This window comes from Diospyros lotus, chromosome 2 (genome assembly GCF_014633365.1).
Source record: "Diospyros lotus cultivar Yz01 chromosome 2, ASM1463336v1, whole genome shotgun sequence".
Classification (NCBI taxonomy): domain Eukaryota; kingdom Viridiplantae; phylum Streptophyta; class Magnoliopsida; order Ericales; family Ebenaceae; genus Diospyros; species Diospyros lotus.
The window spans coordinates 13,003,178-13,019,536 of NC_068339.1; the positions used below are offsets into that span (position 1 = coordinate 13,003,178).

Genomic DNA, 16,359 nt, shown 5'->3' on the forward strand with positions numbered 1-16,359 from the left:
TTGGAGGATCCATTAGTAGACTAGACCTAGTCTTGGTCGATTAGACCCAACTTCCTTTCTTACAAGAAGAGTCGGTTCAATAAATGCTCAACTTTAAAGATTACTTGGATAGTTTCGAAACTATAAAGAATCTAAAAGAAAAAATAACTATATCACAGATGATGAAGGCTAAAACCCTCATTAATTATATGGATTATTTTTATTTTTTTATATATAATTAAAATTTAACATTGAAAACTTTTGATTCTAAAGAAAAGGTTGTTTAAAAAAAAAACAAAGAGGCCTAAAATATAAATCAAATAAAATATATATTTGTAAAAATGACTAAAATCATATGGAGTGTCATTGAAATTTACTCCATTTTTTTGAACGTTAATTGAAGGTGTGAAATTGCACATTGGAGTAACTCATAGCAAAAGTCTTACCATAGATGAGTATGAATTTAACAAATTTGGGTCAATTTGAACTTAAACATGAAGTAAGCCTGTCAAATTTAGATTACTTATTTAATTCAAAAATGACACCCATTAGATTAAAAGAAGTAATCATCTTAACCCATGTAATTAAACCTCAACTGTTTAACATAATTTTAATTTTTTAGAAAAAAATTAAAATTCCCCCTCCTTTCTCAAGATATAGTAGGCCTTTTGAAGATTTACAAGAGAGGAGCTCTTAGTAGAAATATTAGGTTAATATCTTATTTATGAATATATAGATATGGTTTTGTAAAGTTAAGGGTCAATTTAATTTTTTTATATTAAATTATTAATGATAATATCATTTAACACAGAAAAATATATATATATTTATTTTTCTATAACAAAATCAGCAGCAAGCAATAGCTGCCTGCAATGCAATGCCATGTGGCCTGGATTTTAGCCCACACGGGCCCAAGATTCTGTGGGCTTTTCTTTGTTCTGACCATCACAGGCTACCTGCCCAAAATGTCCAGAGCTGCTGCTGCTTATCAGAAAAAAACAAAAAAAAGTGTTTATCAACAACTTTTACATAGCATGAAAAAAACACAGAAAAAGATGTTACTTTGGACGGATTGGAAATAATCGTATTTGTACATAAATATTTTTAAAATAATTATTTTTTGCCCATAAAAAAATGCGTTAACTTACCTCCGGGATCTTATGAAACTCAGGAGAACACAAATGTTTCTCTATTTGTCAGTCTTAATTTCAATAAATAAAGAGTCATTCCTCTGAGATATGCACGGAGTTTTACACAAGCTATCTGAATATTTCTTTATTTTTCGATTAAAATTGAGTTGAGTATCAAAGAGTCTATCTGAAGACACCCCACGCCCCTGATTGTCTTTTATTTTATAGGTCTTCTAGAGACTAAAGACTTAAGATTGTCTTCTGTTTTATAGGACTTCTAGAGATTAAAGGCTTAAGACGAACATTTTTTCATAGTTATAAATTTATTATTATACATCGATAAAAATAAATATCAATTAATAATCCCCACATAAAAAGTAAACTCCATCTCAATTTCTCATGATGTTGTTACCATAAAAGACATGGATTTCCATAGTTATAAAGTAGATTTGCTCTCTGACTTAGAAGTAATTATTACAATTAGATGATAATATTTATTTTTTTATATAATTACTAGTCATTTTGTCCACATTCGATAAATATTATATTGCCCAACACGAACAACATAACATTCTCACTCATACCCAATCTCTGCTTAGTAATTTCCTGTTCAAGTCTCTTGCTTAGCATCTCTAACCTAGAATATAACTTAAATATCAGTTTATTGTACTTCTATAAATTAATACTCTTTTAAATACAATATAAATGGTATTATCAATGAATCGCTAACGTGTCATTGTGATTTATTATTTTGTTGATTCTCAAAGCTGCTCCAACACTAGTGCGATTTTGTTCACCCTTTTAACGGGGGTGACCATCACCCTCATTGTTTTTGTGAGGGTGATGGTCACCCCCGTTAAAGGGAGTGAACAAAATCGCTCTCAATTATCGTTGCGTGGGGAATATTGCCGTTCTATAGTTAGATCAAATGGCAATAATAGTTATATTCCATTAAATAGCAAAAAGAAGAATTATTACCAAAAAAAAAAAAAAAAATACAAGTTATGTTCCATCATGGCCTTGTGATCGTTCCACTGTTCATCATGTGATGAATTTCCCAATCGGTGAGATGTGCCAAGTCTTATTAGTGGATTTTTCACCAAAATCCACCAAACATATGTTAGGTCCCATACCATAGTCATCAATTTCATTAAAAGTTGCTCTCCCACTTAAATTAGTGGAACTCGGTCGTGCCAATAATTAATGAAGTTAGGAATAACTTATTAATTGTTACATTAATTAAACTTATAATTAGAGAGAGGTGATATTTTTAGACTTTCATATCACTAAGCAATGATGGCACATTGTTCGTTTATGTGAAACAATATGCGTATATAGGCCAACCGCCATGTAGCCCAACTCAAGTAGAGAAGAACCCAATGTTCGATCATGAGATAAAATTAATACTGAAAGTGATTATCAAAACATATTGTGAGAACATGGGAGGGGTCCCAGTCCAGTCCCATGCACATATATAGGCCAGAAATCAAAAGCACAGGCGCCAACCTTCACCTGATCACCTATATATATTCTTTTGACACCAAAACCACACGACACTTTGAATTGAATCCACACAACCATACAAAATATAATATTCCCATATATATATAGATATATATATATATATATATAGAAGTTGGCTGGCTGCATGCGCGTCAACGTATGAGGCTGATCGCATGCATGCAGGGACAAAACCAAAACCCCCTAATCTGTTCTAATTCTGTGGTCAAAAAGCAATATCCTGTCCAACTTATCTAATCCTTTGCCATCCATGCGACTCCACACAAACCTTACTCTTCTATTTTCTTATTTTTAAATGAAGAAAATGGTAAAAAAACAATCTTAAATATAATACATGATATAATAAAAAAATACATATGTATATATATAGTCATGAATAAAAATTAAAAACTAAATATTGTAATGGGGACCAATGGACAAATCTATTATGATAAAAATTAAAAAAGTACGAAGCTAACTAATTAACGCCACCTAATTAGGGATCAATTAATCAAAAGGCCTAATTAACTTGTTTTATCACTTGCACACCTAGCTAGCTAATTAATATGATATATTAATTGTTAAAATCTAATTAACAATATTATTAATTAATTCTTTCACTTAAATGTATACGCTTTGTAAGAGATTTGGACGAGAAATGTGCGTCTAAAATACTCTCCCAGAGTTATCCAAATGTTAGGCCACTTCAGCCACACATCCACATATCTTTCAAGGAGGATTAATTAAGCCCTCTCTCTTACTTCGTACAATCGGGGAGAAGTCTATCTCCAATCTTAAATGCTTATTTAGTGGAGTGTGGAGAAAGAAATTCACTTTCCCTATATATCTTTTAACTAGAGTTTTCGTGAAAGTTAAGTTGGGTCAATGTAAGTTGTGAGTTCAAATCTCACTTTGTCTAAGGGTCAAAGGCACAAAATGAAATTTACCTCTCTTGATGTGATTGAGGGCACGAGTATTGAGCACGAGTATTGAGGGTCGCGTAAGGAAAATTGTCTCAAATTTAGGTCGAGTCATAATTAAATCATGGTTGGTAAACTATTACATTATAAAAATAAGATTGCATCTCTCCTAATAGTTTTATGTTTTTGGCCTGAACGTCTATGCATAAAGAGGGTTCAACAAAAAAAATTGTCAATTTTTTTTTTTTTATAGAGAATACTTTTTACTTGCAAATAAATAGAACCAATCATTATTCTAGTTTAAATGGAGAATATAAAGGTTATTTTAGAAAAAAAAAAAAAAAAAGCTTCAACTAACATCAAAATTTGTGTTTGCTTAAATAATAAAATAGATGATACTAAGAGGGTGTTTGGCTTACCGGTTTGACTGAGTTATCAAACTTATTTTGTTAAATGTTTGAGTTTTTCAAAAAAATTAAAAGTTAAATAACTTAAAAGCTCTCATACTAGTTTTTCCAAGAGCACTCCACCCTTAACTTTTTCAAAACGTTGCCTTCAGTTTGTTTGCGTTGGTCGGTTAAATGACGATTTTACTCTCATAGATTCAGGCTATTTTCAACCATACACTCATCTTCATCCTTCGCATTACTTGATCCCTTGCTGCCAGGCCCATTTTCGGTTGTCGCAATCATCCGTTGCCATCGTCGTTGCCGTAGCCCCAACCATTCGCATCTCGCTGTCGCCCTTGTACATCTCGTCCGTCGCTTCCGTTGCCTCCTTTCACCGTTCATCTATGATTCGTTGTCATCGCTTGTTTGTCGAAACTTTCTGTTAGTATATATATATATATTGTATATATATTAATCTAATAATAATGTATTTGAAGGAGAAAAATAAAATATGTATATATATTGTATTAATATATTTTTTAATAATTATGTATAATTTATCAACATCTAATGATAAAATTTTACATTATTTAACAAAATGTCTATTTTTATCTTTTTATCAAGTTCTAATTACTTGTCAGCTCTTTAAAATCAAACACATAATTATTAACTGATAGCTTAAAATCATATTTATTCAAACACGCTATTAGTTTAAACGTTACTCAGTTTTTAAACTTTACACAACTTAAAAAGCTAATGAGCAGTTTAAAAGTTATCAAAAAAAAAAAAAAAAGGGTAAGCCAAACAATCCCTACTCATTGGTGTAGTCGTAAATTGTAAAAGTACCCCCATTTGGCCTCACACTTTCTTAATTATTTACGTGTTGCATCAATGTCCCCTTTTTATTTATGCTATCTTAGTAACATCTTATCCAATCAATGATGTTATACTTTGCTAACCTAATATTTGATTTTTCGTGGAGTATCATGTATGCTAGATCTTTGTCCAAAGAGTTGACCTCGAATCCTATTGTTCTTCTAGAGAATTTGTCTTTGATGGAGTACTCTTATCTCCTTTCACAAGCGAGATAGATTCCCTTATCTAAAGTTTTGGATTTCGATTAAGATCAACCTTCCCTTGGTACTCACCTTGAGTGTGCCTCTTGAAGAAGACTCTCTACTGCATACCTCTTAACTTCCCTTTTGATTTGACTTAATCCTACTATTATTATTCTTTGCTTGAGACTATTTTTATTAACCTAGTTTCTCGCTCAGGAACTTTACCAGCTATAGCTCAAATGGTCCCTTATGAAATCTCTATTGGTGGTCATATTCTTTTTGTGCGCTTCCTGAGCTTGTTTGGATCTGTGAAGGGAATCACTTGAATGTTCCCCTTAGTAGAAAAAATCCAAAAAAAGAAAGGTGGCTTGACTATTATGGCATGATTATTTTGGAAATAACTAATTAATAGACGAAAATAAATAACTAATTAATAGACGAGCAATTTTGAGTATTGATTTTAGAGTTGCAGCTACTTAACAGACGTACCAAAGTAATTGTTGAAGATATATATAATATTGGTGCTCTCTCTTCTGGAATAACACAAGAAAATTCTACCTAAATCACGACCACACCCACCACCAGTCGTGTGAGCCGCCGTTTACCGCCCACCGTCGCTCCCCTTTTCATCGCGTCCACCATCATCGCCTTCCCTCCGTGCGAGACCCATCCATTCTGTCTTTTGTGTTTTGGATTCTTTTTGTATTTGATTTTTTTTTGTTTTGTTTTATTTGAATACAAATATGTAATATGATATGTAACATAATTTGTTTGTATTAAATTTTTTAATAATATATAATTTATTAATAATTATTTATAATTTATTTTAAATTAAATTTATTGAATAAAATATTATAAAATGATGTTTTTCAAAATTTCAAAGCAAACGTGTTTTCTAATTTTTTGTTTTAAGAAACAATTTTTCAAAATGACAAAAAGAACATGTTTTCAAAAATCTCAAAATGAACACTTTACACAGAACTGAAAATAAATTCAAATTACTCAAAATTAAAAACTAAAACACGAATAGAATGCCACCTAAGTCATGCCATATGTAACCCAAGGAAGTGGGTCGATTGAGTCTTTGTATCATGAGTATTGTGTTTTGCATTTTCAATTCATTTCTATTGGAAAAGTGTAAAGTGAGCAATACTGGACCTAATTGATATGGTTTTGAAGAGTACTGAATCATTCAAATGGGAAAAGATTTGAATTCTATTTTGATTTGCACCAAATAAGGGTTGGTTGGAATAGACTAGAATCAATAGGGTAGGATTGAGCTCTTAGCTCAAGACTCATGGTTGAGGGATGACTAACATAAATGGGCTAAGAAGGGTGATAAAGGACATGCTCATATAGTCATAGAAGGATATGATTAAGGGAAATTCTATTTGTAACTATATGTTTTGCTCTTCACAACTCACTTTTAATATTCTTAAGATACCCTTAGATGAAAATTCATATTTGCCCTTCACTTAAATCTTTGACACTCAACCACCCACCATTACTTCTCAAGCACGTGCACCTATTTTCTCACCCATCATTGCTACAGCCATTCTACTCACCCACAACTGAACATCATGCAATCACTGTTATTTAACACCGAGTATTGCACAATCATTATTATTCAACATCGAACATTGCTCAGCACAGTTTTCTTCGCTATTGCCAATTACTAGTTACTATCAGCTATGAAAGATTATTATACGCAAATGTTTACACCAGAATTTGAGAAAGAAGATAACAAGTATTCATGTTTCGGTGAAAAACAACACAAATCGATTGAAGATGAAGTGTTTGACGTATTTGAATTTTTTTTGTATCTCAAATTTTTTTATATCTAATCACATTGATTCGACCAGCAAAACAAGTTGAGTGTTAGGGCATTTGAGTCGCCCGAATCCTCAAGTTCGGGGGAATCATCTTGTCCCAAAGCTTTGGATTCGAGGGAGTCGATATGTCCCGAATCATTGGATTTGGGGACTCCTTTAGCCTCCGAACCGAGAAATTCAAAATTTCGGGGATGCCTCGAATCCCCAAATTCGGGGTTTTCCAAACCCCCCGAATCTTAAGATTCGGGTGGTTCGAATTTACCCAAACTCTAGGGTTCAGGCACATTCGGCTTTCCCAAAACTCAGGGTTCGGGCAATTCTGGGGTTCAAATTAATTCTCTCCCTCACTTCCGCTACATATGCATGGCCGCCTTCTCTACGCATGCCACGTTGCAGCTGTTTGTGAACAGATGATTTTGCCATTCCTGCTCTTATCAACATTTAGCACATTTACATTCATAATAACTACTAACTTCATATATATATATATATATATATCTCTCTCTCTGGATTCAATTCACTAAATGGTGATTAACTAACTAATTGTATATTATAGTTATAAACAACCACCATCATCACGTTATTTCTTTTTCCTTTTCTAAATGTAAAATATATGCTCATTAACTAATTAAAACACATCATCAATTTATATTTTTTTAATTTCATTTTTTATTGAATTAATGTGGCTTTCGATGCCTCCGGACGCTGGTGGTTGAACGCCTTTGTCATTATTAAATTAAATCTTCAAATTTATTTACTTGGCTTATGTGATTTTGGCGAGAAAGCAAGAGACTTCAAGGGGATGACTAAAGACAAACCCCTGAGGAATGACTAAAGTGAGGGGGGTTCGGGGAACCCGTTACCCCCCAGAAGGGCGAGATTTGGGAAACCCCTTACACCTCGAATCTCGCTGTTTGGGGTTCCCCAAACCCTATAGTTTGGGGAACCCCTCACCCCTCGAACAGCGAGATTCGGGGCATAAGGGGTTCCGAACCCAGCGGTTCAGGAACCTCTTACCCCCCAAAAGCCCAGGTTCGAGTGGTAAGGGAGTTCGAAGAACTCCGAGGAGGCAGTCACGCCTTCGAACGCTAGCAATTCCACCACCTCTACCATGAAATCAAATTAGATCGGGCTAAATGAAATTATTTCTTGGTTCTCCGGGGAACTCCAACAAAAAGGGTGGGCGAGGCAAGTGAAGTGGGCAACGACGAGAGGTCGACAGTGGTCTATGATGAGTGGACTGAAGAAGAATAATAATAAGAAGAAGAAGAACAAGGTTTGACGCGCGTGGGGTGTGTTTTTTGAGGATGAGTGTTTGGAGGGTATATTTGGAATATAATGGTTGCACAAAGTAATAAATGTGATTACAAATAATAAATTTTAATATTTTAGTTATAGTGGTTGTAAAGAGCAAAACGTATGGTTATAAATAGAATTTTTCTATAATCAATTCATTGATTGTTGGCAATTTTCACTTTTTTATATCAAAAAATATACCCTTCTAGGAGCATTACGACGATCTATAGCTCAAAGTCCCATATGAAGTCTGTATTAATCTTATTTTTATTATACATTTTATGAGTTCGTTTGGATCCACAAAGATAATTGCTCGAATGTTCCCATAACCCAACTCGAGAACAAATTGAAGGGGATTCTAGCATGGTGAATGTTCACATTTTGTCACAAGAATCATTTTTAATTTTTGGGTTAATTGACGATTAATTATCATAAGTAGATAAGAAATTTATATTCTGTCTACGCTTTTATATGAAAAGTATAGTTAAATTGATGTTGATATAATTTATTATGCTAATTACATGTCGAATCTAGAGTCCACCATATTGTCTGTTGACTTTTGTCAAAGCATCCATATAAGTATCATTTCCTATATTTATAAGAAGAAATAATCATTTTTTTTTAACTTTTTACTTATAAAAGTATTATTTTAACAGTTTTAAAAATTTTGGCTTTTTATCATACTATTTAATAGAGCATTAAAATTAAAGTTTAATTAAATTAAAATTGGAGGACTGATAGTGCTTATGTATGTGTAAATAAAAAATTTAGAAGAAAAATTATTTTTAAAATGTATGATTTGAGGGTTGTAATTTAATTTTTAAAATAAATTTAATTGATGACAATAAAATGGTGGTAAAGATTTAAGTGTTTTCATACAACAAAATAGTTATTTTATTAAATTAAAGAATAGATAAAAGTATAAAACAACATTTAAATAAAAATGAAAATGAAAGTATGCTAAATGTATTTACAAAAATATTGGTTTGGAATAGCCAAATATTGGCTGACAATAGTAAAAACTAAAATAAATGTCTCAAGTTGCCTTGCCGATCAATATTCTATTTTCATTCATTTCTCACTCATTTGCTCTCCGGTGTATATAAATTCCAGGAGTACTCTCAGCGCCGAAACATAAGCACCGTCAAGAGATAGAGATAGAGTGTGGGGGAAGGCCACCGCTTGAAGCGGCTTCGAAGAGCTCTGTGGATTTCACTGCGACAGGAAATTGGCAGGGAAAAAGATGGCGGCGGCGATACTGTCAGATCTGGGGACGGAGGTACTGATTCCGCTGTGCGCGGTGGTCGGAATCGTGTTCTCGCTGGTCCAGTGGATGCTCGTCTCGCGCATCAAGCTCTCGCCGGAAGGCCACTCTTCGGCCAACAGCAAGAACGGCGGCGTCACCGAGTCGCTGATTGAGGAGGAGGAAGGCATCAATGAGCACAACGTGGTCCACAAATGCGCCGAAATCCAGAGCGCCATCTCCGAAGGTGAGGGTTTTCGGTTTAGATCTCGCGGATTTCGTGCTCTGTGGTTGCTCGTTGATAGATTTGTTCCTCAATTAGTTTCTTCTTGATTATATTTGTATATGTATGGCGGAGTGATGTTCTTCCATGGGAATAAATGTATGGTATTTAACAATGTAGTCTTGCCTTTTCTCCTTATCTATGCGGATTTCTTTAGATAGTTATCGTGAATTATAACAACCTGAGTTTTTAGGTAACATAAAACGTGGTAGGTCGTGCGGTGAATCTGCGAATTTTATTTGTTACATTTATTTACTATTCATGATTTTGTTGCTAAGAATATCAAGTTTGGTGGTCAGTGTTTGCGGTTATTGCTTTACCATGACTAATCTTTTTGTTGTTGCCTTTTATATTTACTACTATTAATATCATCCATTTTTGTATTTAGTGCCGCGATGATAATTTATTTGTTTGTTGTTGACTTTTCTATTTACTACTATTAATATCATCATTTTTTGTATCTAGTGCCGAGATGATAATTTATTTGCATATATACCAAATTCTTTCAATTTTCTGTAGGGGTGTTTGTGATGAATATATCTGAATTTTGATCTCTATGTACTATTTGTATATCTTTCAATATGATTTTTTTAATATGTATTCTGTTATAATTAATACTACTTGTCAAATCTTTATTGATAATAAAGCATGATGATTACTGATTCTTTGCTGGAATGACACACTTGTTGTGGGGTTATTTCTAGTTATTCTACTTAAGAAAAAAAAAAAATTGTTGTTTATGTGAGATTTGATTCTTTCTATACTACATATAATTCCCTTTTCTGGCAACTACTGATATGTCATTGTGTATGTTGTTTTTTGCTGCTATACCTTCATTATGCTTGAGATCTTGGTATGCTCGGCCAAATTCTATTTCAAAACAGTGCACTTGCACTATTCTAAGAAATATACAAATGTGCCATCATGTTCAACATGCATCATTTAACTCCTGTTAATGGGTGTCATTGCACAAAAAGAAAATGGTTGGAAATTGTGATTTTTTCCGCTTAGAATCCTGCAACTGAACCCATTGCATCAATTTTAGATTATGATTGTAGCCCCAACTTCAAATGACACAATTGGGTGATGGATGGTTGCCTTTCTACTGAAATGCAAATTTTATATAATCTTTAACAAATGCATATACCTTCAAACATGTTTATCCTCCGTTCTTTTAGGTATTTGGGTTTGTCTTCAATAGTTCTTAAAAAGGTTTTAAGATTCAGCCGCGGCTTGCAAAAATAATTTCTTGAATGGGTTAGCTGAATATTGATCACTGCACAAATAATTATTTGATTTTGAATAATGAAATTGATTGAATGGCTTAGCTGAATATCTGCAATTTTATGGTTTTCAGTTTTTAATTGGCATTGAGTGCATAGTGATTGATTCACCTTTAATTTCACCACCTAATTCTCTTTATTAATCATGATGGTTAATTTGAATCTGGTCTTGATCATTAGTTTTACTTTTAGTTTCATCACATGTTTCTCTTTTCGGCAATTAGCCAATGATACTTTATATGGTGATGGCTGAATTTTTATAGTTTTTCTTGTCTTTGTATTTCTTTTAATCCTCTTGTTGGAACATTGGGTTAATTCTAATTATTCTTTGCTGGTACAGGGGCAACCTCCTTCCTTTTCACTGAATATCAGTATGTTGGTATTTTTATGGTTGCCTTTGCTGTTTTAATCTTCCTTTTCCTTGGATCTGTGGAGGGATTTAGCACGAAGAGCCGGCCTTGTACTTATGACAACACCCAAACTTGCAAGCCTGCTCTTGCTACTGCTGCCTTCAGCACCATATCCTTTTTGCTTGGGGCTGTAACTTCAGTTGTTTCAGGCTTTCTTGGAATGAAAATTGCTACCTATGCAAATGCCAGAACAACTTTGGAGGCAAGAAAGGGTGTTGGCAAAGCCTTTATCATTGCATTTAGATCTGGTGCGGTCATGGGCTTCCTCCTTGCCGCAAATGGTCTTTTGGTGCTCTACATTGCCATCAACCTCTTTAAGCTGTACTATGGTAATGATTGGGAAGGCCTCTTTGAAGCTATAACTGGTTATGGTCTTGGTGGATCCTCTATGGCCCTCTTTGGCAGAGTAGGTGGAGGTATTTATACGAAAGCTGCTGATGTTGGTGCTGATCTTGTGGGCAAGGTTGAGAGGAACATCCCTGAGGATGATCCTAGAAATCCAGCGGTAGGATTGCATATGATTAGAAACTAAACTGTTTCTTCAAACTGTTCATTATCCAGCCTTTATTAATTTGTTTTATTTTCTCAGGTGATAGCTGACAATGTTGGTGACAATGTCGGGGATATTGCTGGTATGGGATCCGACCTGTTTGGCTCATATGCAGAATCATCATGTGCTGCTCTTGTTGTTGCTTCCATCTCCTCTTTTGGGATCAATCATGATTTGACTGCAATGCTATACCCTCTGCTTATCAGTTCTATGGGTATCCTTGTTTGCTTGCTCACCACCTTATTCGCTACTGATTTCTTTGAAATCAAGGCTGTAAAGGATATCGAGCCAACCTTGAAGAACCAACTCATTATCTCCACTGTGCTGATGACTATTGGTATTGCTATTATCAGTTGGATTGCACTTCCATCTTCCTTCACCATCTTCAATTTTGGGGTGCAGAAAGAAGTTAAGAGCTGGTAAGCTACGTATTGCTACTCTTCAAAGATGCATGTTCTTTTTCTATTAATTATATCCATAGTTAGTTGTGATTTGATAGCGTTGGATGTTCTGGTTTGCAAGAAGCTGGAATTTGGTGGATATATGGTATATTGTTCCCGTAACTACTTGAGATTTGTTTTCTTTCCTATAGTCTATAGAAATGAAGGCACAAATCCTTTATTACTTGAGAACTCATCCCAAAAATGTGTGTTCTAAATTAGGAATTCTTTTTTGTGTTATTACCCATAACAATGAATTTATTATTGCAGCAAAGTAGCTAGTATAGGAGGAGATTCATTCTAATCTGGAAGTTCCTGCAGAACATGAAGCAATTATTCTGTTTATACATGAGACACAGAATGGTTTTCTTTTAACCATCTAATATTTTTTTTGGGTGTGCAGGCAACTGTTTTTGTGTGTTGGTGTTGGTTTGTGGGCTGGGCTTATTATTGGATTTGTAACCGAGTACTATACAAGCAATGCATACAGGTATTTGGTTTTGGCATAATTTTTGTTCCTATTTACTATTTGATTCTAGAGTTTGCTAACTTGCGTATCACTTTTCATCAATTTTCAGTCCTGTGCAAGATGTTGCCGATTCCTGCCGTACTGGAGCTGCTACTAATGTTATTTTTGGCCTTGCATTGGGATACAAATCAGTCATTATTCCGATTTTTGCCATTGCCATCAGCATTTTTGTTAGTTTCACCTTTGCTGCTATGTATGGTATTGCCGTTGCTGCCCTTGGAATGCTTAGCACCATAGCAACTGGCTTGGCCATTGATGCATATGGTCCCATCAGTGACAATGCTGGAGGCATTGCTGAGATGGCTGGCATGAGCCACAGAATCCGGGAAAGAACTGATGCTCTTGATGCTGCAGGAAATACCACAGCTGCTATTGGAAAGGTATATAAGTAATTTCACCCTCATCACCAGTTGTTATCTTTTCCCCACAAGATAGTTGATGTCTGGACATTCTGTCAGTTAATTTGTATTGGTGGCTTACCAGAGAGGAGGAGGAGGAGGGGGGGGGGGGGGGGGGGAGTATTAATAGCGTCTGCTATTTTGTTGACCTAAGCTTTTGATGGACATGCCTGTGGTATCAATTTCAGAGCAGCAACCATATTTTTTATGGGGCTCTGGATAGGGGTGCTTCCAGCTCTAGAAGCTTCTCTTACCGTGTTCTGTGTGGTAGTTTTCCAGTTCTTCTTGAAGTGTGTGTATATAAACTTTGAAATGAAGATTTGAGGCCCTTTTTAATATAGAAGGAAGAATGCTTGTTTTAGGTGTTTAGTATTCATGTATTAAAATTGTTTTCAGTCATTAGGAAGTGTTTGTAGACCCAGTAGCGAATTCATGTCAGAAGAAAATTGCAATAACATATATGCCTGTTTCCTAAACTTAATATTTCTACTAAAAGTTATAATTCTCTGGCCTTTAGGGTTTTGCAATTGGGTCAGCAGCTCTTGTATCCTTAGCCCTCTTTGGTGCATTTGTGAGCCGAGCAGAGATTTCCACTGTGGATGTGTTGACACCAAAAGTTTTTATTGGACTGATTGTGGGTGCAATGCTTCCTTATTGGTTTTCTGCCATGACAATGAAGAGCGTGGGAAGTGCAGCTCTTAAAATGGTTGAGGAAGTGCGGAGGCAATTCAACTCCATCCCTGGACTCATGGAAGGCACTGCAAAGCCTGATTATGCCAACTGTGTGAAGATCTCCACGGATGCCTCCATCAAAGAGATGATTCCCCCTGGCGCTCTTGTCATGCTTACACCCCTCATTGTCGGAATCTTTTTTGGTGTAGAAACACTATCTGGTGTGCTTGCCGGATCCCTTGTCTCTGGTGTACAGGTAATACTAAAATGATTGGTTGCTAAACATTTATAACGTCTTAACGTCTTAACTGCCTTCATATAAAAATTGTATATGTACTCTCCTTTTACACAAAATGTTTATGTACACTTCTGTTAGGGATCTGTTGTAATATTTGATGAAATATAATCATGTGAGTATGCAGCATAGCAAGTGGTAATCCACTAGATGGGGTTGGTTCAATGAATTTTAGTGTCAATCTTCTTTAACTATGACCAGATCTATTGTAAGACCATTATGACGCATATCATGCCGAGAGTTTCCCACCAAGTTTTTCTTGGTTTTCTCCTAGCTCTTTTGTTAAAAATATTTTCCATACCGTCCACTCTCTTTATAGGAGTATCCACTAGTTTTCTTCTCACATGACCTAACTAGTTAAACTTGTCTTATGCATCTTATCTTCAATAAAGGGCATTTTACTAACGTACCCCTTAGCTGTTCTCAGCTCATGACTCGAAAATTACCACATTTTTGGTAACTACCATTTATACCCTCTTAAAATTATTTCATGTCATTATTCCAACCAGATTTCCATTCCTCAATCCTGACATTTTCAGCTTGGTTGGTGATATTGTGAGATACAAATGCAACTTTATTGACCAATTTGTTACAAATTAAAATTTTGTGACTGGCTTGAAATTTACCCAAAGTTTGGCAACTGCCTATGAGTTTACCCTCAAACGATTCCAAATAAAACATGGGGTAAACTAATATAATTTTTAGATGGGTTGCTATTGGCTAGTAGTACAAATACTTGACATGTTTTTTGGCAGATAGGCTTACTCTTATTGCCTGGCTGTCATTTGCAGATTGCTATCTCTGCTTCTAACACTGGTGGTGCTTGGGATAATGCCAAGAAGTATATTGAGGTAAAGCATTTATGCCACAAATACATTCGTTTTTCATGCTTCAAAGATATTATTAGTAATGCATCTTAAGTCCATAACACTTTGGAAATACCGTGGATAATAGGCTGGTGCTTCCGAGCATGCAAGAACCCTCGGCCCTAAGGGATCTGATGCACACAAGGCAGCTGTGATCGGTGACACTATTGGAGACCCACTGAAGGACACATCCGGGCCATCTCTGAACATCCTCATCAAGCTTATGGCTGTCGAATCACTTGTTTTTGCACCCTTCTTCGCCACTCATGGTGGTCTGTTATTCAAGATTTTTTAGAACGTGATCATGCTGTGCCATGGGGGAGATACCGAGTTTTCCTCTAGTCTGTCTCTCGGCCCTTGAGCAATTCTCTTTCTTTACCTCTTTTCTCTCCGGTCTCCTCCTAGCATTTGTCTCCACTAATTTAGTTTCTGGTGTTTGTTAAGTTATGAAAACTGTATGGTTCTAGGTTTGAGTTGGTGGATAGCAATTTTCCATTGTGGGGCTGAATGATGCTGCTGATGATAATGGCAAATCTAATGAAGAGCTGGGTCAGCCTTGGTATTTTTTGATTGAGTAAACGAACGGGCTAATGTTTATTATTCATCATCATATTTGCAACTTGCAAAGTTGTTGGTTGACATTCCCTTTGGTTTTTGAGTCTTTTTTGAGCCCCTTAGAAGACATGCATTTGTGTAGGGAATCCGCGATGTCTGTTAGCTTGAATTAGAGGTGGCACTGTGAAGATGACAAAAGGTTTTCATTTCGGAGATATTGAAACAATAACAAGGTTGTTTTTTTTATCTGAAAGGTTATGGTTTTGAGCTGTAAAAATAGTATTTTTATAGAAAAAAAATGGTGGAAAAACTAAATATAACTACGACTTTCTCCTTCTGACTCACAAAGTTGGAATTTTTGTGCATTGGGAAATTTTTTTGGTTTATTTTAGAAATATGAAAACAAACACCCAATATGACTATGAAATGAGATAACGTAGACGTGCAGAATTTAAATTTATTTTGTTAGTGGGATTAAAGTTTTTATTATTATTATTATTAGTGTTAAGAAGACTGATGGTTTGAGGGGGGTTTGTAAAAAGCTTGCTTTTAAGCTCAAATCGGTGACTAATTTTTATGAAATTTCATTATAGAGTGTATTAATAATATGAATGAATAATTACTGAGAAATTTAATTGATTTATTATATAATAGTAAAATTATTAATGACGTTGTTATTCTACCTCGACTTCCATTGAGCAGTGTTAGAAATGACAATTTGAGAGTTTTTG

At 34.9% G+C, this 16,359-nt stretch overlaps 1 protein-coding gene across 1 annotated transcript; it reads left to right on the forward strand.

Moving 5' to 3' along the window:
* The first annotated feature begins 9,186 nt into the window (after positions 1 to 9,186).
* On the forward strand, positions 9,187 to 15,714 carry LOC127794346 (pyrophosphate-energized vacuolar membrane proton pump). The gene is made up of 8 exons (XM_052325370.1): positions 9,187 to 9,594; positions 11,254 to 11,828; positions 11,913 to 12,292; positions 12,717 to 12,803; positions 12,892 to 13,222; positions 13,758 to 14,168; positions 14,999 to 15,058; positions 15,162 to 15,714. Exons 1-8 carry the CDS (start codon positions 9,348 to 9,350, stop codon positions 15,366 to 15,368), a joined length of 2,298 nt encoding a protein of 765 aa, XP_052181330.1. The 5' UTR covers positions 9,187 to 9,347; the 3' UTR covers positions 15,369 to 15,714.
* Positions 15,715 to 16,359: the final 645 nt, after the last annotated feature.